The sequence below is a fragment of the Odontesthes bonariensis genome, chromosome 4 (assembly GCF_027942865.1).
Source record: "Odontesthes bonariensis isolate fOdoBon6 chromosome 4, fOdoBon6.hap1, whole genome shotgun sequence".
Taxonomy (NCBI): domain Eukaryota; kingdom Metazoa; phylum Chordata; class Actinopteri; order Atheriniformes; family Atherinopsidae; genus Odontesthes; species Odontesthes bonariensis.
Window position 1 is genome coordinate 25,499,243 of NC_134509.1, and position 25,977 is coordinate 25,525,219.

At 42.3% G+C, this 25,977-nt stretch overlaps 1 protein-coding gene across 1 annotated transcript in view; it reads left to right on the forward strand.

Moving 5' to 3' along the window:
- LOC142378802 (BCL11 transcription factor A-like) overlaps positions 1–25,977 on the forward strand; it is a 34,211-nt gene continuing 8,234 nt past the window's right edge. The window contains exons 1-2 of the mRNA XM_075463691.1: positions 1–339; positions 2,922–3,314. Of these exons, the coding sequence (XP_075319806.1) occupies positions 285–339; positions 2,922–3,314 (448 nt within the window). The 5' untranslated portion in view covers positions 1–284. The remainder of the gene's footprint in view (positions 340–2,921; positions 3,315–25,977) is intronic.

A 25,977-nucleotide genomic window follows, 5' to 3' on the forward strand; every position in this document is an offset into this window, starting at 1 on the left:
CACTGCCTGACGTTCAAGTTCGCAGGAACGTCACGTCCGCACTTGAACTTGCAGCTCAGGGGGCTTCGCTGTACCCCCATCACTCTCTCTTTGCGAAAAAGTCATGAAGAGCTCCACACAGCCCGTAGCGCGTTACGCATCACGCTCTGTATGATCTGCAGCTCGGTTTCTTTTTTTCCATCTGGATGACAGTCGCATCAATGAAGATATTTCATTTGGAGTCTACCTTGTAGGAACGGATTTCCCAATGTGAACTCAGCTGAAAAGCCGCCACTAAACCAACCATGTCTCGCCGCAAGCAAGGCAAACCCCAGCACTTGAGCAAACGGGAGTTTTCGCGTAAGTAGAGTTTAAATCACCGCTTGATTTATTTGCTGTGGTTGTACCTCTCAGCGATCCACGTCTTGTTTTCTTTCGTTTAGGGCAACTTCCCCGGGGGATTGTAATAGATAAGAGTAGCCTATGAACGGACCCTCCGCTGTCCTGAGCGAAATTACAAAACCCAAACAAGACACGAGCTATCTTTAAATGAATGTGGAATATCCTGGTGAAAGTTTATTAACAACGTGACAGAGAAGTTGAGTTAGTTTAACTGTTGTATAACACAGCCTTCAAGGTTTCTTTCGCCATTAAAGGGCATGCACGAGCTTTATGGCCAGAGACCTTTGCCTATATGTGAAAGGAGCAGCGCAGGCTCACAGCTGCTGCCGTTCACCTCTAAGTTAACATGTGTTGCTTGTGCAGCCACCACACAACAAGAGCCTCGCTTATTTCTCATTTAAGAACGTATTTACAGATGTTTGCGCCAGTTTGGACACAGGGAAGTGGTGTTTACATACACCACTCACAATTGTGTGCGCTACTTTCAACAAATGCAATTTCTTTGCCATACTTTATCCCTTCTGATATTTAAACTATGTGTATCCAGTATATGCTCGTGTAAGTAGAATCAACGGAAATAGGTTGCATTGATAAAACATAAATAGTCCGCGCACGATACTGTATGATGATAACGAGAGAGAGAGACAAGCAGGGAAGTCGTTTTACGCACGTGAGTGATAAAAACGCAGGAATTGATTTAGACTTTATGGCAGCTTTTACGCACAATAGAAAAAAAATGTATATGCAGAAGAATTGTTTCCCCACAATTCGGCGAATGACAGCAGGTCGCCAGTAACTGCTTTATCAATGCACTCGGCGCGTTAGTGAACGTGGAGACTCCAAATATTCATGTTGTTTTTATATCGCCTAAATTGATGGTGCAGATTAAGAGCCGGCATATTTATTTTGCCATTATTACGGCTATTATTGCTGTTAACGTGTCGCTGCGTGCTGTTCAAATTTCCGTCGAAACCAATTATGATCTCGCAACACGAACTCCCTCATTTATTGGATAATTGTCAGAAGTATTGCCAGTGGGGGGCGCACTATGATTATAGTCCTATTGGCCACTTTTGAGCACGAACTTGATCCACTTTGTCCTTGTGCTGCTTAACCAAGCGCATGTTGAGGATCGTTTTAGCAGAAATAAGTGATTGCATATTTGATGTTCACGTTTTTTTCCTTTTTGAGAAAAACAATAAATATATATTCAGTATATTAAAAGACAGTTCAGAAAAAAAGCTTTTAAAAGTCTGCTTTCATGGAAAAACAGGAAAACAAATGCCTTTCTAATTTTATTTTGGGGTTTGATGCCTACTTTAGTATATTGGTTATGTTTGTTTACACTCATATTACTAATTTGGACAGAAAAATACTCGATTGCATTATCATACTGCATAGTTTTCTTTTGGGGCTAATTATGAGCTGTCATAAAGCTAATGGACACTAGTTCCTGTTTGTATGGATATAAAAAGAGTGCTTGATCCATGCATATTTTCTCAAAATTTATTAGAAAATTAATTAGAAATGTTATTTCAGGTGGAATGAAACCATCAATCCATTGTTATTACAGAGATTCATGTTAATCTACAATGTCAAATGAAGACAGGCCGAATGATTTTCCTGATTAGGAAAGAGACGTGTTCAGTAGTCCAGTGGGATGGGCTGGCTTAAACTACCTAAAATTATCTGAAAAAGATATCTGAAAAAAAGAATTGTATTTTAGTTTTCAAAGTGATTCACATCACTTTTGCTTTGGCATCAAAATGAGATTATTTGGTTTGAAGAAAATCTTTCCAACGAAGCCAACCTCACATCTCGCCTGTGTCCGTTGCATAAATCGGTTAAGATAAGCTCTGGTAAAATAGGAGCGCGTACCTTCATCTTTAATGCAGTTGAACATACAAGTAACAGGGCCAATCTCGCATAGTCCCACACCACCTTCTCATCTGACCTGATGCAGAATTAAAGGTTGTACCAGCGGCAAGAATTCATCACATCTTATCTCAACACCCCAGTTGGGGTGCCCAATGTCGTTTACCATGTGGTGAGATTACTTCTTTTAAAATGCTCCCTCTCTCCTCTCGTCTCTCTTCTCTCTCTGTTAGTACTTCAGGGACCTACTCCACATCCAACCCCTCAATGTCTAACCTTGGTTCACGAGATCCCAGCACTTTTAACGAAATGGGGTCCAATCATCTTGAACTCAAATTAGAATCTATTTTTTGATTCTCAGAGGTGTTAGGTTCATTAAAAAAGCGAGATTGGCAGCACAATAAAGAGGGTCAAGCAACTTAATCGTTTGACTGCTGCCTGCAAGCTGAACATGTCAGTCCTTATCGAAGCTGTCTGTGTGCTCTCTTTCTCTCTTCTTTTTTTCCTAAAAATGTTGTAGACACACTTTAAAACCTGACCTTATTCTTGTAGACATCTGTAATGATATGTGGTAGCAGTGTGAGTCTCAATGATCATTCTTTCACAAAACTGCTGCTTCTCACTGACCATTATATTAATGTTCTCTCTTTTGTCTGCTCATCCAGCTGAGCCGCTCTCAGGTGTTTTACCGGAAGAAGACTCTCAGGACTTTCCCAGGCTGGGAGTGGCTCAGGGCGAGCCCCTGAAAGGGGACCAGGACCTGCTTACCTGCGGCCAGTGCCACTCCCGCTTTCCCCTGGCTGACATTCTACTGTTCATTGAACACAAACGGAGGCAGTGCCACGGTAGCCTCTGTGTGGACAAACCTCTGGACAGGCCTCCATCCTCCCCACTCGCCTCGCCCCTGTCCACGACCTCCTCGCACTCGCGAACCCAACATCACCTCCCTAGAAGGGGGCGTCAACCTGTGGAGGTGGCGGTTCAGGTGTCGCCGCAGGACGAGGATTGTTTATCTGCGCCCTTGCAAGGAATAATCCCCAAGCAGGAGAATGTCACAGGTAAACACAATGGGTGCTTAAAATGGCTGCCATGCAAGAGAGCACTGATGAGCAGGGAGAAAGAAGTGTTCAGCGAGTCTTTAAGATCTAAAGGTGTGGAGTGGTTCAAAGACAGTTTATTTCACAGGAAAACAGAAACTCCTTGAGATGTATTTGGTTTGCCTTTGGTACTAGGGATGTATCAAATCTGCATAACCAGGGTGTGAAATATCTGCTGCCCCATTTAGGAGCTGCGAATTTCCCTCAGCTGAGTCATGAACCCAAATGAAGAACAGCCCTCTTGAAAATGATTGTGAGAAACGGAAACATTTGCAGTAAAAAAGACACACAGATAGATGAAAACAGACAGACTGAAAAAGAAAGAGACAGAGAGAAAGCAGAGATGACTTTCTTTTTGTTTGTCCTGCATCACAGATGTGCTCAGATCCTGTTGACTTCAAATTCTCTCTCATGTGGTGTTTAGAGATGTATCTCTATCCCTCACTGGCTTATTACACTGTCATACAGTATCTCTTCTGCCCTCAAATATGCGCCTGTAAAGACTTACTCTGATGCTAAAATTAAAAAGCGATACAGAAGAATGTAATTATCTATGAGCGAAGAAGTGTTTATTTGAGGAACTCTACAGCCACTAATTGTCGGTGTTTTTCTTGATTTGAGTAATTAAGGACTTCTTAAGATGGCTAGTTGGTTTGTTGGCTGTCCACGGGGCTAAATGAGGCTGCAGAGAAAACATGAGTCGCTGCGCAAACAAGCATGAGTCCCTTATGACTGGTTTTATAGAGCAGGCTTTGATTTTGACCAGCCCATTTGAATGTTTGTTCCTTTCCTTTAACCGAGCTGATAGCAGGTGCCAGATTGTGCTGATTGTCTGGGCAGTTGTGATTTAATTTAAAGCCAATACAAGCTAAACACAGACAAAATTCGATCATTTTCACTACTGTGCTGTGTTACTCAGTGCTGCATCTTTGCAGATGGATTTGTATAGTTCTACTGTTTTTATTATGGGTTAGTTAGCCCCCTGTGATCCAGAATAATTGCTGTTCATTAATGTACAGTTTTTTGAGTATCATTGTGTACATACGCATGTGGTTTTATACACAAACGTCCTCAAACACATGCACACATACACATCTGACATGCCTCTTGGCCTTGTCAGCTGTTCAAACATGCTTTTCTTTTCTAATTTATATCATCATGCAGCGGAGTTCAAATGATATCATAAGGTCACTGGCATTGTGAGCAGAGCTTTATTTATAGGCCTTATGTCTTTGGACCTTGTGTTATAGCAGTCAGTATTTGCTTGGGTTAGTGATGATTAGATTAATTGGGCTGTTTGTTGGAGTAACAAGTCATCTGATTTTGTTGTTGTCCCATTACAACAATTTGCAGCAAATAAATAAACCTGCAAGAGATTTTGGGGTCAAACAGAAGATGCATCCACTATGCAGCATAGACACCACATTACTCTCATGTGCATACAAGCAACTACCCCCCCCCCCCACAAACACACACACCAATTTTTTCTGCATCCCAGATTGATGGATCCAGACTGGCAGTGCCAGTGAGCCACCCCATGCTCCATATGCTAGCTGCCATGTTCTTTTACCCTGCTCAGTTAGAGGCTGACACCGAGCTGAGCCATCTCAATACAAACTGTCCCCACACTTGCTTCATTCCCAGGTCATTCCAAGGGAGTAGATTATAAGTTGCAGCCCTGAACTTGAAGGTGGCCCCTCCACTGCCCACCCCACTTCCTGAAATATCATTTGACACAGATGGATTTCCATACAGCAGTTTATAAAGGCAAAGGCTGGGACTAGGTTAAGGAAAGATTTTGCTGGACAAGAGGGGGCTGACACCCAGGATGGTTGAACGTGAAGGTGGGGGAGATGGGGGAGGGATGAGGGGGCAATCTGTAATACATCCGGAGATGGAGATGAAGCTCTGCCTTTCGGTCTGTCTAAGGGACAGCTGAGGCCGTCTGGGAGCCTCATGACTGCAGCTGGGGTTGGGGTCTGCTGTCTGGAGCTGTGGGCCGTTAGGAGAGAGCAGAGCAGCCTGCGTCCCGTCATTTGCATGATAAACAATTTAAGATATGCATAGAGACATGGAAGCTTGTCTACAGATTATGGATGGCCCAGAAAAAAAGCAGATGATGGTTTCTCAGCCCATGATCAGGATTAGATAAGCATACTGGTGGCCAAACGTGATTGTTACCAGTACAGAAAACTGTTTGGTCTTCCTATATTGAGTAATTGGCGCAATAGGCCATTCTTTGTTATGATTTTGGATGTACGACACTACTGTATATAGGATTCTGCACGTTCTACATACCATAATTCGAACAAATCTACAAATCATTTGTCTTTGCTGGATTGTATAAATGTAGCACAATTTTTTTGTGCTTGTATTATCACATAATTTTGGCTCTCTACTTATCCATTCCAACATTAGCACCTTTTACATTCTCACCAGCATAGCCACATGTGTTAATGAGGCCATTGTAGCTGTGCAACTCAACCACCATCTCACACCTCTGCTTCTTTCCAGAGCACTGCCTCTATTGTAACTTGGACTCTGAATCGATACTGAGTCAATTATGGCAGCCACCTTTCCCCTTTTTTCCTCTATGAGGAGGAAAACATCCTAACAACGGAGCAATATTTCTTGTAACACCTCTCTGTGGCTGCACTGTGTTTTCCTGCAGAAGCTCGCCTGTCCTGTTTTCTCCCTGTGTGTTGTGGAGACAAAGGTGTTTAGCAGGCTCTGTGTTGGCACTTTGCCACTTTCTCCACCCCCCACTTCCCTACGCACATACATGTACACACTGGGTATCTATCTGGGTATCCATCATGCGGAACCTGGGGGGCTGGGCAGTGGTGAGCGTGTGTGTTAGTTGTGAGATGGATGGGCTCCTTGGTGTTGATATTTTGTCTAGCGTCCAGCATGCATGTGTGCATGCAGTCGTATGGGGGCATTGTCCAAGTTTATATGCGGTGCCTTTGTTTTTGTGATCACTTAAATTGATACTGAAAAGGCACAGATGTGTGCCGCTGTAATTATTAGACACCGGCTAATACTTTAATATAAGCACTCCATTGTCTGCAAAAACTGACTCTAATTTGATTGTACTGTCGCTTTGGGCTGTGATAAAATCAGTCCTATTTTTGGCAGCGGGCTCCGCTAAGTTGTAATGAAGGTGAACAGGAATGGTTTTAAGGATGAATTTTTCATCGAGGACATTTTTGTATTCTGAAGCCAAGCTCCAAACACCCACAAATGTTGTCGAAGGAGGTTTAACAGCCTTTGTTGTTGGATTAAATGTTAGTGGCACTGACTGCATTCAAGACCTGAAGACTAGTGGATGCTCACATCTTGAGTGCGGATGTGGTGTTAATGCATGTCTATATATGCACATTTATGTGTGTGTATGAGTGTGGTTTTGAGCACTTAAATGGTTTATAGCTTTGTGTGAGTGTGTGTGTGAGTGAGGAACGGACAGAAACATATGCTTGGTGCTGTTTGTTAAATCTTTACTACTCTGGGTGTGCAGGCTGAACATGAAAGAGTCTTTGACTTGGCAAGCCTCGCCTGAGGACACCCCTCTTTGGACCATGCCAGGCCAAACTTGGCACACACCGGTGGGCCTGAAAGACAGGCTTGACTTAAACACGTGTGTGTGTTAAAGCGAGTCAGCGTAGGTGTATCTGTTTTGTGAGTTCATGAGGCAAAACGTACAGTGAGGTGATGGCTACGTGTGTGTGACTGACAGCAGGGGTGTATGTGTATACTTATGGGTAGCAGTAGGATGTACGTGTGTGTGTGTGTGTGTTTGCATATGTGAGTACTGTCCTCAGGGGCTCCTGGCTTGGGCTTCCTGTGTCTCTGTTTGTCTTCTAACAACCCCAGCATTACAGCCTCAGGCCATTCAGGTGGAGACTAGTTGAAGTATGCACACAAACACAGACCCACACAAACACAAACATGCACACGACTGCACATAAAGAGGCCCATTCAAACACACACACACACACACACACACACACACACACACACACACACACACACACACACACACACACACACACACACCAAAAACCTTGTTTTCTGAGCACAACAATGAACTCTTCTCCTTGACAGTTACGTACCTACACACATGGTATAAACTCTCTTCTGTGAACCTGTGTTTTGTCTGGAATACTGTATTGTGGGAGGGGACCCATGATGTGTTGTGAGTTGATTAGCTCTGTCAGAAACATATGATCCTTATTTTAGCACCCTCCATCCATTCCCTCGCTGTCCCTAACTCATGCTCTCCTCTCGCATCGCTCCAGTGGTTTGCCTCAGGGAACTGGACACTGAAAGTTTTGGCTACATTAGCGTGTCTGCACCTCTTAATGGCTTCCAACATCCACTCTAGAGCTCATTTTCACTCTTGCAGATTTGGCCACAGAGGGAGTCGGACACACATTCAACGTCTCTTTCTTTCCCCTTTACCTACTGTCAGACCAAGCTATACGACAGAAACAACCTTGTTTGTCCACAGCCACATCACGCTAGATGAAAAAGCATTCTCAGAAATCAGTGTGTCTTGCCGCTGTCCTGTCAATAGCATGGCAGGCAGTCGCATCTCTGGGTCAGGGGTCGTCTGACAGCGTCAGGGCCTGTCACACCAGCCGCCGGCTTCCCCACCTGCAGGTTAATGACTTTATTTTTAGACAGAACAGAAACAGAGTAGAGAAAGTGGCTTTGATACAGCTGCAGCTCAGGAAGTGACAGATCAGAACAGAAAGGACAGACACGATATTTTAAGAAGCAGGCAGGTTAGTTTTGGGTGAGAATGAGAACAAATTTTGACGAGGCAGTTTTCTTTTTGATGGTTTCTAAAACAATCCACTTTTGTCATAATTTTGTAAATCATTTGATCATTTGGTTTTTCTTTACAAGTTGATGTCACATTTTTTCTAACCTGTATCAATATTGAGAACGTCATCTTAATCCTTGGTATTGCTGTTGTGACTGTTGTGATTAACTCTCCAGTGTTGTATCACAGATGCTTTGTCTTTCTGACACCCACAGAGATAATGCTAAGGCCATGCCAGAGCCACAGGGACGAGGGCATCATTTTAGTCTGAATCCGCTGATCCTGTCACTATCAGCCTTTTCAGTATTTCCACCCTCTATGTAGGATTTGGCCTGCCAAAATCATGTGTCATTCTGTGTGAGTCTATTTGTACCATTTGTATGAGGGTAGGTGGTCAGCTGCAGCTGTGTCTCACCTGCCTTATCTCAACCAGAAAGATACAGGACAGAGGGGGCCCCTATGTTTGACGTTACACTTGTTAAAACTCCCATCCCTTTCCGTGTGTGCATGTGTGGGTCGGTGCAAGTCTATGGGTGTTTTACCAAGTACATGCAAGGGATGTCTGCTGTTGCAGTTTTTCATAAATGTATACTAACAGGAAGCTTTATCCCTCCAGGGTATTCAAAACCCTCATCGTCTTGTAATAGTTCAAGTTAAACGTTCATTTGATCTTAAATTCAAATCCCACATCTTTTAAACATTGATCAGAAGATAATGACGTTCATTCATTTTTGAGAGAATATTAATTTATCAAATCACTTCGGGCTGTAAGATGGTATTGGTGCAATGTAGTTTGCTTTACACAAAAGCATGCAGTCACAAACTGGCACAAAAACAAAACTGGCACGGATACTGACGGTGATCACTTATGCACGGATGCATGCGTGCACACACATACTCACACCTCCACTCCATCCCCCATACTGACCCCCAGCCCTCATGCCACACATACACACACTCATACATGCACACTCCTGTCCCAGGCACCCTTTACTTTTGCAGTCTGAATCTCACTGATAACATGCTGGCGCCCTCATTTAAATTTGAAGCGCTTCTTTAATCTTCAAAGGCCTGATTGCTTTATGAATATGCATGGACTGAGCTGACTCTCAGTTCATTACCTTGTTGTAAATTCTAATGACCATTAGGGCCCCGCGCAGTAATTGCCAATTGTTTTGCATTTTTGATTAGCCCATTACCGGAGCACATTCTGAACATGTCTGCCCTGCCTGCCTGCCTGCCTGCCAGGCCACGGCAAGAAGGGAAGGGAGGGAGGGAGAGCGTGTAAGGAAAGTCTGTGTGATGTGTAGTGAAAAACTGTGTAGGCTGTGTTAATTTTGAGCATTGGCTCAAAATGTTGTTTTGGATTGAAAGTGGGATGAGCAGGAATGCGTGTAAAAAATGCAACACAATGAATGTAGACCTGGATGTTCTTTAAACAAGCTCTTTCCAAGTTGTTTCTGCTTGAGCTTGAGTGCAAGAGCATGTACCTGGCTGCAATTATGTCAGCATGTGTATTTGTTGACTCTGTGTGGGGATGTCTGCCTGACTGTATGTACATATCCAAGTTTGCGTGCAGTTCTGTTATTTGGATGGGATAGATGGAGTGGAGAGTTTCTGGTAGAGCATCCAAATGCACGCAGTGTCTGGGACTTATGAAAGATTGATGGTTCCTAGCAGAATGGCATTGCCCTGCTACAACTTGATAACATCTAATGGATTATTTAGAGCTCTAAAACCTGCAGGCTGGTCCCCCTCTCAAGCAGCCTGGAGATGACAGCAGCTGCTGGGGTTTTGGGGCGGATGTTGTTGCTGTTTGTTGGACTGATATGGGAGGACAGAGGTAGGAATTAAACAGAGTGTAAAGAGGGAGGGTGACAAATAAAAAAATGTTTGATGACCATGATGTCATGATGTGATGCCTAGAGAGAGCTTAATGCAACAGTCCTTATCAGTGTGATGTGGAAGCATGTGCTGTTGTTGTCTCTTCATGCAAAATACTGTGGAAATTCACCCGATCAAAATGAATATCTACTGAGCACAGGTACAATGAAAATAAAGAAATAAATCAATTAATTAAATTCATTATTTTTTTTACATTTACGATTGTTATTCTACTTCTTCCAGCATGCTTCTTTAAAACCAACTTGAGTTTGAATACACAAAACCGCTTTCCTGATAACCTTACCCATAAATGTTGTAGGATCATTATATGAACAGGAATTCCCTCTTTCTGTTTTCTTTCGCTCTCTTGCGTACCACTCATAATCTCCACAGAGTTTACACAGAGCTTCGAGGCCCTCTGTCAGTCTCTTATTCCCAGACCATTAAGCTATCGTTGACAGTTGGTTAATCGTCCCACAGTTTGACTTGAGGGGAATGAGTGAGGGGTCAGCAGAGTCTGTCTCCTTGGTGGGGAGGTTTACATGCACATGCTGTTTCTTGCTCTGTAGTGTTCTTTCATGTTGAGAGATTGTCTCTTTTAGGGGTGGGGGGTTCATCTTTCTTTGCTGTGGTCTTAGAGGGGCCAGGAGGGAAAGAGAGACACAATGAAGAAATTGTCCAGCTCCGGATCAGCTAGTGCAAGCAGCTAGTTAGGGTTTATGGGCTGGTTGGCTGGTCTGTGTCCAGCCTTTGGGTGTTCACACTCACACATAAAGACTGTGAGACAGACATAGAAGCAGCAGCAGAGCCTACTATGGCCAAAGGAGTCTCAGGCAGACAGCATGATAGATGGCTTTGTTAAAGGGTCCCAGGGTGTCCCCTGAACTTGAAGCACTCTGTTTATCTTGAATAGGAGAAGCACAGGGCGTTGGGGGGCAGTAAGGAGGAGAAGAAGAAGAGGGAGAAAGGGAATGATATAGCTTTCAGGGGATGGAAGAGAAAGGGAGTGGAGGAAGAGGGAGAGTGTGGCCCTGTATCTGAGCAGGCCTGGGTGGGGGTTGGGGAGGTTAAGGGGGGGTCGTGAGCAGGCACGGCTGCTGGAGAGACAGTGAGGAGGGAAAGAGGGGGATGGGGAAACTCTCCTAGTAGCTGTCCATTAACAGATGAACTTGGCAATGATCCAGGCCTCAAAGGTCTTGGGAGACAGGCACACACACACATGCAACTACACACACACAGATGCATGCTTCCTTGGTACCTGCTGACTATAGATGGAATGCCACCATGGTTCCTTTTTGTCCAGAGGCGAGACAGGACACCTATCTCTGGTTCACCTATGTCAGAACCAGTTTAGACTGGTTAGTCAGCCAGGCCGAAAGAGGCTGACGGACAGGCCTTGTTGCCTGGCCTTCCTCTCACTCTCCTCTCCCTTCAGCTCTCCTCGTCTCGTTCTCCTCCTCTGTTTTCCAGGCTTTAGTGTAGGAAACAGAGAGAACCTCTAACCTGAGGGCACAAGACAATGCAGAGGAGAGAAGAAAGAAGCAAGAGAGCGTGGGAACAAAGTGAGAGACCAATGGATCTGGTCGTAAACAGGGTGGGAAGAGTGTTTGGTTGTTGTTGGTGCTGTACTCTTGATGGGGCAACATGAGCTTAGCACCACTGCGGCTATTGTGTACTGAAAACATTACAGCAAACATGAGAGTGGGGAAAACTGGGGGAAAGAATTTGATATTGAAGACTGTTGTGCTGTGTGGGCAAGAACCCTTTCATTTGTGTCAGTTCTACATGTAACAATATCTCTTATAGTGCATTTTCATTTGTTTCAGGAATGGAAACCTTGCGTGTGAATTCATAATTATAACTTAGATGTGTCCTTTAAGTTTTTAGAGAAGGTTGTTCGCTATTAGAATTGATATGCTTTTTGTTTACAAACCAACCATGCATCAACATGGCAGTTCACAAAGCTCTTTCAAGTAAATGTAATCCTTGCTTTGGACTATTGCATTCTTAATTTAATTTCTTTCAACAATTGACTTGATGATTAAAGTTTCGGACAAGCATGTGGTCACAATATCAAAGTGAAAAATGTAGAGCAAAACATAAATTTGATCATTACTAAAGCACAAGTGACTTTCCAGTTAGACTTGCAGGTTTCTGTCTGTCACTTCCTTTTTCTATGCTCCTGTTTGCATCCTTTTCTGTTATTTTTTTATTCACTCTGGGTTTTGAGAGTTTTGATAATGACAAAAAGACAGAAGACAAAGAGTTAAAAGTTCAAGTACAATTCATCATGTGTCAAATATCTTTATTTCAAATTTTTTTATTGTTAAAAATTTGGAATAAATTCATAAACCCAAATGCCTGATGTGTGTAGAAATGATTTCAAATTTGTATGAAATGTGTGTTGTCTAACCTGAGGACACTGGACAGATGTTATGACATCTTGTGTCAATGGATGAAGGGAGTCTTTATGTGTGAATTATATGCATGCTGCGGGGCAAACATGGATAATGTATGTTTGAGTGTATGTGCGTGCAAGTGCTTGTGCACGTCACCATGTAAATGCATGCAATCCCATTTGCATGTATTTCACACATGTACAGATTAGTTTATTATTTGTAGAGAAGGTTTTTCTTTTTATCTTCCCACTTTTCTCCCAGCCTTCCAGTTCCTGCTCTATTTCTGAGAAATGTGTGTTTTCTTCTCCAAAACACTTGTCTGGCTGTTTTGGTTCAGAGGCCAACTAAATATCTTGCTTCTGCGTGTATGTGTGTGTGAGACGATGGCTGTTTTTATAATGCCCCCCTGCTAATTTGCATATGTATATGTGCAGATTGTATGAGAAGAGCTCTCACACTTAGAGCAGTTGGATGTGAAGGGTGATGGGTGCTGTTGGAAGGGTTGTGTGTATGGTTTATATGTGTGTGCTTGTATTAAAGGGGGCGCTTGTTGGCGCTTTCACTCCCACCCCTAGACAAAGCCGGCCACTACTCCCAGATGGCAGTCTGCTCTCTCCGGCCATGTGTCTGGTGTATAAGTGTGTGTGTGTATGCGTGTGTGTGTGTGTGTGTGTGTGTGTGTGTATCATGGACAGAGGCCGATACAAAGACAAGAGAGAGTGATGGAAAAATTTGCAAGCGAGAGTTGAGTGCATGAGATTCAGGCAGATGATGCTTCTAGATACACATAAATGTCTATACATACACATGGACAAATAGAGTGTGAGACTTTATGGACTTTCAAACCGTCCTTTGGATGGCTACACATGATGGGACTAAAAGCAGTCCACTATGGTCCTCCACTTTGTGCCTTACTCTGAATGCATTAGAATACATCATTCAGGACAGCTGGACAGAGGAGTTAGAGGTGGACAAAAAAGAGAAATGTGTGGATAGAAGTTTGGACTGACAAAGGGATAAAGGGCAGGGATTGAAGTCCTAAGATAGTGACTGGCTACTCTTTGTATTAGAAAAGATGACCCAGAGATGCCTGTGAATGTCTGGCTAATGAGGTCAGCTTTAAAGAGCATGCATCAGGATTATGCTTACTCCAACTGTCGGCCGGACACTGAGATATGAATGTCAAGGCTGGGACTGAGTGAATAGAGCATGGCATAACATTTTGCTTTATGATAAGTTTGTGCAAAGAGATTTTGAGAAGTATCTTTCTTTCTGACTTTGTGCTGTTGACTGTGAAGTGTCTCTGATGTATCAGGTGAGCTTGGGGAATAGCTCTAAAACTGTAGAGATCTAGGTATTCTAAATGAAATCCAGCCTAAGGGTTCTATCTAAATCCTGGTGTCCTCCCTGGGGGTGTATATGTTAAAACAAGCCCGCAGCCATGTTAAGAGGGGGCTATCTATCGTTTGGACAGACAACAGCGTCTCTGACCTTGATGTTTGTTTTCCTTGTTTCCCCAGACATAAACAAGGCTCTCGCATCCAGAGACACAGACAGACAGGAAGTTATCCTCTCTGATTTTTTTTCTTCTGAATCTGGCAGAACACAGTGTAGACGTATTAGATTTGAAAATTCATTGTGTGCACTAGAACAAAGTCAGGTTGACATAGATGGTGTGTGATTTTTTCATTGTGCGTTTCCTCACCTATAAACCGCCCTCTCTGGCTGTTGTCTTCTCTCATACCTGTCAGACTGGTTCTCCCTCCCTTTCATTAAAGCAAAGCCCTTCTCCTTTTTCTTGACCAGGTAGTATTTTGTTATCACACAAGAAACCAGACTCCCTTATGACAACCCTTTACCCCATAGTTCAAAGTGCCAAGATAACTATTCTCTATTTATACCTTTATTGAGGCAAGCTCCTCTCTGCCAGTGAGCGGTCTGGCAGGGAGTGCTTTCCATGCTGGACATGCCCTGTTCTCCCCAGGCTCTGGTACTGCAGTGGTCTGCCAAGTTCCAGGGCCAGATTGCCTGTAATAGGCCTGCCATTTCCCTCTCATCATCTGTCAGCACTCTGGATCCAACTGCAGGGTCCAAAGAGGGCTACCACTCTCCAATTAAAAAGGTTAATTTGCCCTTGCGCATCCCCCCCTCACCCCCCACTGCTTTCCATGTCTTCATTAGCACTCATTTGTGTCTGTGTTGCTTTCCCTTGAATTTGCATGCTTTCTTTCTAACATTAGTTGCCTTTAGTAAACATTTTTTAAATGGATGAGGTAAGGGTGAACGTCCATTAGCAGTTTTTTTGAGCCAACATCTTTATTAAATTAATTTCAGGGGTTTCAAAGAGCTATTACATATCCTTGGCCAAGCAATTCACATTGCAATCAGCACTTTTTGTACATTCTGCTTCCTGTCTAATGTCACTTGGATTAAAATGACCTGTCTTGTCTTTTGAAAAAAAGATGAATCTGTTCTTTTAACAAGTTATATGAAAAGATTGAAACTGTACTCGTATTACTAGAAGTGGAAACAGCTATGCAAGTCCTGTCATCACAGGGAGCAGAGACTGAATGAAGTCAAAGCACTTAGTAATTAAATGACAACATAACACTCTTTGAAAATACACTGTAACCTTTTACACTACTTGTATGTGTTAAACAATATAAAATGTGCTAATCACTGAGCTTTAGGTGATTTTTTCCCATTAATGTAAATTGCTTCCTCATTTCACCTAAATTACCAGAGCCATAAGAACCTGCAGGTTCCTGCTGTGTTAAAGCATCTTTATTACAGATTGTCAAGGTATCACTGAACTCACAGCTCCTACATGCCCTCCAAACCCCGTGATATGTAGAAAATGCCTCAAACTTTCCTCAACAAGTAAAGCAAAAACGTGTCAGGCACATGGTAGACATTACTATGAATCTATGAATTGTGTGGATTTGACAGTGAGAAGAAAGACCTGCCTGTCATGCAAGACAAGAAAAAAGATCAACAACTTTTTCCATATATGTAGCTATACTTCATTGTTCTCACACAATGTTGTCAGTTTCTTAAGCTGAAGCCAGTCCAGAGTGGATGAGCAGTGTGCAAGTGAGACCTACTCCAGAGGGATATAAAGTCATAAGCTTACTCTTGTCATCTGTGATACATGCCATTCAAACACATGGAGAAAGGATCTTGACCAGACGGGTTGTTATAAGCCCCTCCTGATGTTTCTCTTCTTGGTCCTCTGGTCTTTTCCTGTATTCTCTCAGTTTCCTTATTCTCTCCACAAATTCTTTTCCTCCCTTTCCATCTTTTTACCTAAGAAGTTGAAGAAAAGAGGCCCCTTTCGTCCTCCTCCTCATCTTTTTGCCCTGTGCCTCAACAGTTGTATTAGTGAGTTACATACCTCCTCACCCCTAACCTTCCCTTCAGTTTGTCTCAATTCAATGTATGTGGATGCATGTGGACATGTTGCCTTGTGAACCCTAAGATCAGGAAGGAAATTGCGCCTAACCGCCGCCTGTGCTGCTACTTTTTGTCAGTTAGTCCTGCCCTCAAAGCTCCATCCCTGTGTCAGGCTAACATAGCTAAACGATATGTGCATTTGTACTTTGGGGTATCTAGTTCTGAGGGAGCAGGATATTGAGGGGGTAGTTTATATGAAGAATGAGTTTTTAAAGGATAAAGCTGGAATTAAATTTTTCATATCATTCTTACAGTTAAAAAGGAGTTTGTTGAATTATGATTTTTGTCCTTTAAATACTTTAGGTCAGCTTATGGCCTTAAGTGTTTGGTAAAAGTTGTTTAGCATCCTTTGTCCAGGGTTTGCAGGTTAGAAGCATTGTTCTCACAAAGCACATTTAAGGATGATTCAGATCCACCAGAAAGGATCAATTGTATGTTGAATCTACGGAACTGGACTTAGATTTTTTTTGTTTGTTATGGATCTGTAATATATGTTTAAACAAGGTAAACTGAACAAGGATTGAATTCCAATTAATCACACATGTGTTTAAGAATGACAAGAAGTTATTACAAATTAGCTCAAAATATAGGTCCAGTTGTATAATTTTATGTTGATAATTCAGCAGTAGCAGTTAGATATTCATCTGCTCTTTACAATAGGGGCATACTATATGAAATTGGGGTTTACTCTTGGTGGTTTAAGCGATTAACATAAGCTAATGACTTGGAAGGATGAACAGGAGGTGAAGATAAAGGGGGGATAGATGGAGGGAAGAAGAAGAACGTTGTCTGGCTTCCTCACACACCATTAAGGACCTGCTCAAGGACTGGGAGAGCAGGCCAGTTTCCCATGCACCGGCGACACAGGCAAGCTCTCTTTGGTTACACAAAATGTCGGCCTGTATGGCTATGGAGAGATATATTATTAGTGTTATTTTGCCTTAGTTATATGAGCATAGGGCTTTTAGTCTCCCTTGTTTGAGTGGCTGATAGACACTTGAGTTTCTGCAGCAGATTAAATGAAATTTTAGCAGCTTTTTCTTGGGGCCAGGCCATAAAACTGCACAAAGGAAGCAGCTGCCACTAATGTAATCTAGAATGGAGTACTGCAGTGTAAAGCTGTCCACCACTCCTTTGTTTTTACTTTATTCTCCTCTTCACAGCTTTCAGTGCCATTCTTGACAACCTTCAGCTTCACTATTTTATTGTCATATACAGTCAGGTAAAAAAGAAAGTACACACACTTTAATTCTAAGGTTTCACTTCTGAGGTTTCACTTCTGATGTTAGGACATCAGGTCCTTACTATGTTTTAGAATTACATAAAAACAACATTATATGAATAACACATGACAAATGGTATTATTATTTATTTAACTAAAACTAAGCCAAAACCAGTGTGTGAAACACTTAGTAGAGCCCATTATTCAGTAGCTTGCGGTACCACTTTTAGCATCAATAATGTGAAGCAATTGTTTTCTGTATATATCCATATGTCTAATTTATAGTAGTTTTACAGTCCATACTTCAAAATTGTTAGATGACAGCATTATTTTGGGTAATTGTTTTGTGCAAGGGAATTTGCAGAATTTGCAACCAGTGAGTACAAAACTTGACATTGTATACTTTTTTAACCCTAGCAATGTGTTTATTATGTAAACCTTTCTATGTATATTCATTTTAATCCTTATGATGTACTTTTATCTCCTAACTATACCATTAGCGGCTGAAAGTGAAGTAGAAAAATAGGTAATTGGGAAATAGAAAAGCAAACAGACTGAGGAAAAGGTTGAGAGCGACAAGATTTGAACCAGCAGTCTCTTACTTGAAGGTTGGGGACTTAGTGCCACCCACTGCCCCAACCTTTTGCTTCCACGAGAAAATGTTATTTTTTTTTCCTGGTCGAGAGTGCCACAGATTTTTCCATGGACCACACATCACTTTTTTACAATTTGTCATGAGATTACATTAGTTTATAACCCCTCCCAGGTTGATGGGCAGCAACAATTGCTTCTCTGAGATCATTGCTGATGTTTTTCCTCATTGGCCTTGCTTTCACGTAACCTAAATGCTCCAGCCTAGAAAACTGCCAAAACTTCTGCTTTTACAGAGGTGCTCACTCTTGCTGATGATCAATTGATTAAGTGCATTTGATAAGCCATATCTGGCTGCTACTTACCTTCTTAATTCCTATTTAGGGTGTACTTAGTTTTTCCACTCAATTCTTCTGCATTATAGATTAGTTATTGTGCAATAAATGATGGCACTGTGTGATATGTCATGTGTTGCTGTTAATCTGAGGTTGTGTTGACCTAATTTTAAGACCTATGAAGAACCAGCAGTTGTTTTTTTAATGATGTCCTAAAACCTTAGAATTGAAAGTGTATACTTCCTTTTTCACATGTACTGACCTTTATTTTAACAGCTATTGATTCCTGTTCTCATCAGAAATCACTCTGTGTACAACATAGGTGATAGAACTTGAGAGGAGAATTAAAGGGAATATGTTTTAAAAGGAAACTTATTTTGTATGTCCTTATTTATCGAGACAATAATGTCAAAGGTACAAAAGATAGCTGGTGGATCATCTCCAAAACATTCGTAGGCCTCTGAGGATTTTCTGTTGGCCTGAACCCTATCAGCTGGACATGTATAGAGTGAGCACATCGGACCTTTACGGTTTGACCTTGTGCAAACAGAGTTCATTTCTCGGAATGCAATACGAGCAGTCCGATGGGGTCACTGGCCCTGCGACCCCTGTGTGAGTCACGGGTTGTCAGCCCCTCTCAAAATGACAGGGTGAATCTTGAGAACCTGAGTTCATGTTGGCTGGGAGTAGAGTTACATTCCTGTCAGTGCTGTGATTGTTGAAGTGAGAGGAGGAAAAAGAGAGTGGGCAAGAGAAGATGTTGAAGAGAGATGTTTTTAGTGGTTTGGAGGTGACATTTGCATTGGTGTAGCAAAACTGTAGCGTAGCGTCAAAAACATCTGGCCCATAAATCTCAGCTGGTGCGGCACAGTGCAGCATGAAAGAAACAGCTCTAACCATCCTCTGATCAACCATTAATTCAAAATTCCAGTCTATTTGAAGATAGACTAGAATCTATCAGGCATTGGTTAAGCTGTAGAGCTGCATATGTTCCAGTGAGTATAAATGCGTGTATTTCCATTATGCCTGCCTATTAGCTATGTGTTTGTCGGTAAATGCGTGTGTAAATGTGTCTTGTCATTGCCTGTTGTGGAATGTCTGAGTTCATGGGTCCTTTTTTTCTGCTTAAATGATGGCTTGGAGGTGGACTCATCCTGTTTTTAAACCATCCGGCCAGTCAGTCAATGTGTTCATGTGTGTCATGTCCTGCAGCTGTCTGTGAATAAATCCTTCTGTCACCAAAGGCACTCAGACTTTCTTCACATGTTATGTTCATCAACTATTTTTTAAGGTCTAAAAGCTCATTTTGGCATTTCTCTGAGGTGTGCATGTGCATTTGTCTAAAAAGCCAGATTGTTTCTTGTTTGCTGAGGTTTTTTACCATTTAACTGCAGATCTCATCATCTGTCTCAATATTTCTCTTGTTAGCTCTGGTTTTACCTTTGGTTTTTATTTAGACCCTTTTTAAAAACTGAGATAAATTTTTTGCACATATACATGCATGCACCACACATGTGCACACTCCAACACCACACGTGCATACTTAAACCTGATGACCCATTAGAAATAGCTCTTGTCCCCTTTTGCCACCCTCATTTTCTGCCCCTCTGCTTTGCCCTCCCCCTCCACCTTAGGGTAGGTCGCAATAGCCCTCCTTATAAACACAGAGATCTATAGGAGCCCCAGACAGATTTTTGGCATGGCTGTGCAGGTAGCATTCCAGCACGGTTTGAGTTCTTAGGGCCCTAGCCTTGTTAAAAACCTGATTTATGCACTACAGCTGGGCACAAAGGAACCTACAGGTTGGATACTTTAATTAATATCACGCTCACTACTACTTAGACTGATGTATGTTCCTGACATACTTCCAGGGAGATTAAGCTTAAGGATCCATATGCTGTGTTGGATGCAGCTGTAAAGACACTGGCAAAAGTGTTAAGCATGACTTCAAATGATTTCCACAAGCACCTATAGTGCCACAAAGTTAAACATTTCATTGACAAAAGGTAGATTTTCCCTCCTGTTGGATGGCAGCAGGAGGGAGGATAGAATTCTTTTTGTTGGCTTTATGAGTTTCATTCTTGTCTCCTATTGTCCACCGATTTACCAGCTGCTACTTCATTGCTATGGAGGTTGATCAGACCACATGTCTTCAATTAGTAGGGAGGAATCTGGTACGGCAAGTCTCGGATATGAAGAATTGTGTGGAGTGTGGCCTGCCGTTGCCAAGCATATGGTCCATCCATTTTACATAGTGTTATTGATGGTAAATGTTACATGTACATTTACTGGCTGCCCTCAGCAGGTTTTAAGCAGTACAGTCTTCTCTCTTACACGTGCAATATAGTTTTGTGGCATTGTGAAACAGAATTCTACTCTGTATTGTCCCATCTGAAAGTAACTAATTTTATTTTGCAACTAGTTTTTGAGGCATTTATCCACAACAGCATGTCACAAAGTTTTGACTTTATAATAGTTCTAACAATATCATTTTAAAATTTTAGCTGGGAGCAGAAGACCACTGACGGAAATGCATGTAGATCACTTAGGCTGTCTGACCACTTCCTTGTCCGATGTCTCATCCTACTTCTGTCAGAATGTCTTGAAGGGGCTGGAAAAGGGCTTAACAGGAGGCCATTTTGCAATTTTAATCGAGATTTGGCCCAGCACAGTTTTCTCCTTAATTAATTAATTATGGGTCGGGGCATGGAGGATTGGATGAATGGATGTTGGTGGGTTGTGGCACTGAAGCTGCCCTGTTTTTGGCCATGCCCTTATTACAGGATCTTCATGTCATTAGCTTTACTAGTTATATCATTTGAGTGAAGCCAGTTCAGTGAAGGATGTGTGATGGCAATGTTTTTCAAAAATTTCTCTGAACTTATGACTGAGTCACTCTCTGACTTCTACCATCTCCAGAGAAAAGGGATTTCCGAGCTGCATTTGACCCTGAGACACCCCTTGATCTAAAGAGTGGCTATTGATGCTTCTTAACCACTCGACCATCGTGTGCACAGTCACACACACCAGATGGGACGCGTGTTAAACCCTCAGTCTCCACAGCTCCGGGCCTCAGGACACTTTAACACTGGCCCTCTTGTTTTAAAGGGCCATGTCCCTCCACAACGCCTTGAGGCTCCTATGCATAACGAGCTGCTATGGTTGGCCCGAGCTCACATGCCCTGGTCTTCTCACCCTGAGGTGGTGGTACAGGGTGAAAAATAACTGCGTGTTTAAAACAGCCCTTGTTCACTGGTATCTAAGTGATGACCATGCTTGAAAGCTTCTGGGGCAACTGCGAGTGTTCAGGAACAAACAGCTCAGGTCAACATTAGTTCTAATTTTGTATCTTTTCTAACACTTCACCTTAGCACCAGCAAAAGGAAATATGGTATTTTATCAGTGACCTACTGTATGCAACCCCAAGCCCATCCCGTACACCCTTAGACTGCTTAGATAATGATGATTGTGTTTCTGTGGCGCATCCCATACTTTTCATTTTGCCCGTGTCCCTGTATTTCTCTGTAAGTGTTATCTGTAGTGACAGAGCACCTTAGCCCTGTTAGGAAGTAAAAGAAGGCTTGTACACACTGGTCAAATGGATGGATTTTTAGATCTGTGCAGCATTAAATAAATATTGGAGAAGATGAGACAAGTATTGTAACACAGGTGCTTATGGGCAAGTTTGTGTGTGGTATTGACCAATGCTATGGATGTAATAGAAAGAGATGAGGGAGAAACTGCGTTCATGTATATTTGGGTCGGTGTGTGTGTGTGATTGTGAAAGAAAGAGCCACTTTAACCCCTCTCTCAGAGCTGTCATCAAAGCGTGTTCAGAAAAATAGCATGATGGAAGGAGTAGTAATGGAGAGGCGTGCAGGCTACATGGGAGACAGAGAGCAGGAGGAAGGGACTTGTCTTTACTCAGACCAGACAGAATCACGAGGTGTTGGTTTGTATGTAAATGGTGCTTCCAGTAGCCCAGAGATGCTCTAATGACGGGTCTGTGCCTGTAGATCAAGTGATCAGTCTCTAACCCTCACTAACTCTTTCCCTTAAACTTCTCTTCTGTCTCACTTTGTTCCTTTGTCTCCCTTCTTTTAACACTTTCTCAGTCATTCAACAACATGGGCTCAATAGTGCCTCTAGACTTAATTTTTTGCCTTTGATTTTTGTTTCACTCCTTTATTTTAATTTGTTTTTTAAGGCCCAACTATAGTAAATAGTTTGAACACTGAAGAGTTTTTTTAAACCTCTTCTTCTGATACATATTCCACTTTAACTAGTTATAGTCCATTATTTTCCCTAAACATAAAATGAATAAAATATTTCCCGTTAGGAAACTTTTGGATTTGTGTCCTGGTTAAAGTACAATTAAGAATCTTTTAGCAAAACAGTTCATTTTAAATTTCTGATGCTGTTCACCTTCCAGATGGCAAATGTAGTTGTTCTCTATGGAAATAAATCAAGTACATAAAATAAAAAAGTACAAAATGTATTTTACAGAATTCTGTAAATGTTTAATTACAGTAAGAAATAAGATAAAAAAATGAAGCAACAAGGATAAAACTATTGCTCAGTTTTTTGCATTTTTTGCTCCCAACACAAAGATTTTGCATAGCGTTGTGATACAAATTGTACTAAAATGAAAGACCAGTAAAACATTATTCATGTTAACCTGACAGCTTGCAGTTCCTGTTATGTCATTTCAAAGTGAATTCCACCTATCCTCTTTATATTTTTGTTAGTTCCTCATTTTGCTCAGATCTTAGTTGTCCTTTTCTGTGTGGTGTTTTTAAAAAAAATGTTTTGTCCATCTCCCTGCATGTCAAGGAGGAGGAAAGAGGAGAGGTCAGATACAGGGCCCTGTATGCTTCAATGAAGCCGAATCGCATCCTGGCAAATGGTATGCAGGCTCATAACGCGCTCCACTCGTCCAATAGCCAGGGACGAAACAGTTTTGACAGTGTCGAATGCCCTGCCCTGGGGGCCTTATCATCCTTCGCCGCTTGCTGGCCTGCCTCCCCTGTTTCTCTTCTCCTGATGCTATCTATCTGGAGATTTATGCAGAAATGTGCAGCTTGTCGACCTCTCTGGTCCCGCTCCATCCTTTCTGAGGGGACTGTCGCCTGTCATAAGCTGAGCTGTGCAAAGATAGTGAAGCCCAGGCTGCTGGCCTCATGTCCTATGGAGGCTATCTTGTCATAGCATTTTAAACCAGGATGATGCACTTATGTGAAAGTTGTAGGCCATATTTTCATAACAAAAGAGCTAAAATTGTTCATGTGTTTTATTCTATTCTGCTGTTTTCCATTTATTCTAATAAAATTGGGCTATATTCTTTATTAGCATATTTTACTCTGTTCTCCTCCCCTTGAGCTGCAAGTTATTGAGACGTATCTTTTCTTTGACAGAACACTTTTCACATTTCCCCTCTGAAGTGCTCAGAGACTTCTCGCCCATCTGGGATATTGCCCGAGTCCAAAAATACTCCTGCTTGATTAAGTCTTCTTATGTACCTGGATATGTGTGCTTAAAGTGACACTTGGCAGTTTGCGGTTTCTTTGATTCCACTCCTTTATTTAATTCCTTGTCCACTGAGCATTGGCTTTTGTTGACGGTGGTTTGATCCTGTGAAGCGGATCCCAACTCAGTAAATAATATCTGTGGCTGCTTACATAAGCGATCGTCCATTTAATTAGACTGGTTAAGCTTAGAGGCCCAGAGGTCTTTTCACTGTACCATTAGAGCTAGTATGAGAAACAATAGAGTGTGGCCTCCCACTGTCACTGGTAAGCAGAGAGCAAATAATGATCTGCATCAGAGACATGGCTGGCTCAGCTTATTATAAGGCCTGCTGGACCTGAGCCGCACCCAAGCACGAAGCTGTCCAGCTGGGTTTAGTCAGGATGGATAAATGAATAAATAGAATGATAGATGGAGAAAGCGTGTTGGACGGATGGACAGAAGTGTGGGTACATGGTCAGTTCAAACATAGTTCAGCTGAGATGAGATCAAAGGCATGCAGGGAAACAGACAGTGTTGGGAGATGCTAATTTTCAAAATGATGGTGGCAAGTGCTTTTACATTGAAATTTCCAAACACACACTAACATGTGTGGATACATTTATTGAAATTATCATGCGGTCATGTTTGGTAACAGTAAGTATCTATGACCATAAAAGAAATGCTTGCTTAAGCACATGTTTATGAAAAACATTCCATCATTTGTTCGTCCCTTAGTGGGTGCCATCCCTCTATAATGGTTTGAGAAACTTGGTCCCATGCTCATTCTTATCAGCTTTCAGGAGAAGGAGACTGGGAAAGGAAAGGTAAGAAGCGTAAAAGTCTGACTGGAGACAGAACCACAGCCAGCAAATTACTTTATATTGGGCACAGGCCCTCAAAAACCACCAAACATCTTTATCTTGAGATCTGCTGCTTTCCCCTTTTTGCTTGTCCATGCCAGCCAAGCTTTCCAAGTCTACTGCACCTGCCATTTACTGTGCTAGCTTTTTGATCTTTTTTTCTCCAACTTTTTCTATGTCTCTCTTAATTTTTCTTTTTCTCTTATTGTGAATTATATCATGGCCAGTGGTCAGCTTCCCCCAACAGTATGAAGTGTCACTCCAACACCAGCCAGCGTTGGCTGGTTTTCTCTTTCATAAACTGTATTTCCTGCATCCGGCTTTATCTCAAGAACAAGTGTCGGTCAAACAAGCCTTTTGTCTGTGTCCAGTTGCTCAGCATGCCACAACAAGCTTGGCCCAGGACAAAGAAGTGACTGAATGGGCCTGGATGTGTGACAGAAATCACAGATAAACAGACAGGGATATTGATGTAAGGAGGAAGGTCAAGGCCAGCCAGTATTTTATTTGGCATTTTCACAAATAGGAACAGAGGCACACACGGAGAAAGCAGCTTAGAGATGATGAGACATTCTAATTCCCTCAGAAGCTGTTGATAAATAATTACATTTCTCTAGCTTACAGTGTTGGTTTCCATCCTACTTCAGCTGAAAGTCATTTACATGAGAACGTATAGAAGCAGGACACTAAAAAAGTGCCCTTATGTGAGTCACTGCTACTCCCCCCCATCTTTTCCCTCAAGCTCTTCTCTCCTACTTCACCCTGCACCCCTGTCCAATCCCTGACTGTGAATACCCTAATGACATAAACAGAGTAGTAATCACATTAACGGCAGTTACGGCTGAGGCACTCTTAAGAGGCACTGTATTGACAACCCTCCATCTTCCCAAAGCACTCCCTCCAACACCTATAAACACTTATGAATATTGGCAAAGACCTGCTATTAGCATAATCACTTTTCAGGTGTGTGTGAGCGCTCCCTCAAGCCGTGGCGACTGATAACTTTGGGAAATGGCCGTGACTTGTTGTGTCCCCGTGTCTTGTGCCTCTGTTCCTTCCTCCTCCTCCTTCTTCTTTTGGAAGACCTGGAAGCTAATCCTGTTAGCTCTTTCCTCCATTAGCTAAATGACCAATATCAGTGAAAGCTGCATGGTCGCACAGGGCGGCTTGAGCCCTCTCTCAGGGTTGGTCAAGGACAAAACGAAAAAATGGAGGTCAAGTGTGCCAACTTCTAAATGAATGGCCAGAAAGTTTGAGGGAGTACTTCTTTAGATGGTGACAGTTTTCTTCACTGGAAAAAAATAGTTTTCTTGTTGTCCCTTGCCTTGTTTTTTGTGTTTATGGACATGTTTTGGTTGATGGTATAAAGGGGAATGAGATGATTGATTTTTACTGGGCATGTGTGTGGTGATGAAAGGACTAGGTTTGGGGGTTGGGTCACTAACAATAAAGCAATCTACATGAGCAAAGTGTATACTTCAGTCGCCTAGACTGTGTATTGCTTTGTCTAGTCAGCACTGTTGTCTGAGTGTGAGTTTTTTTAA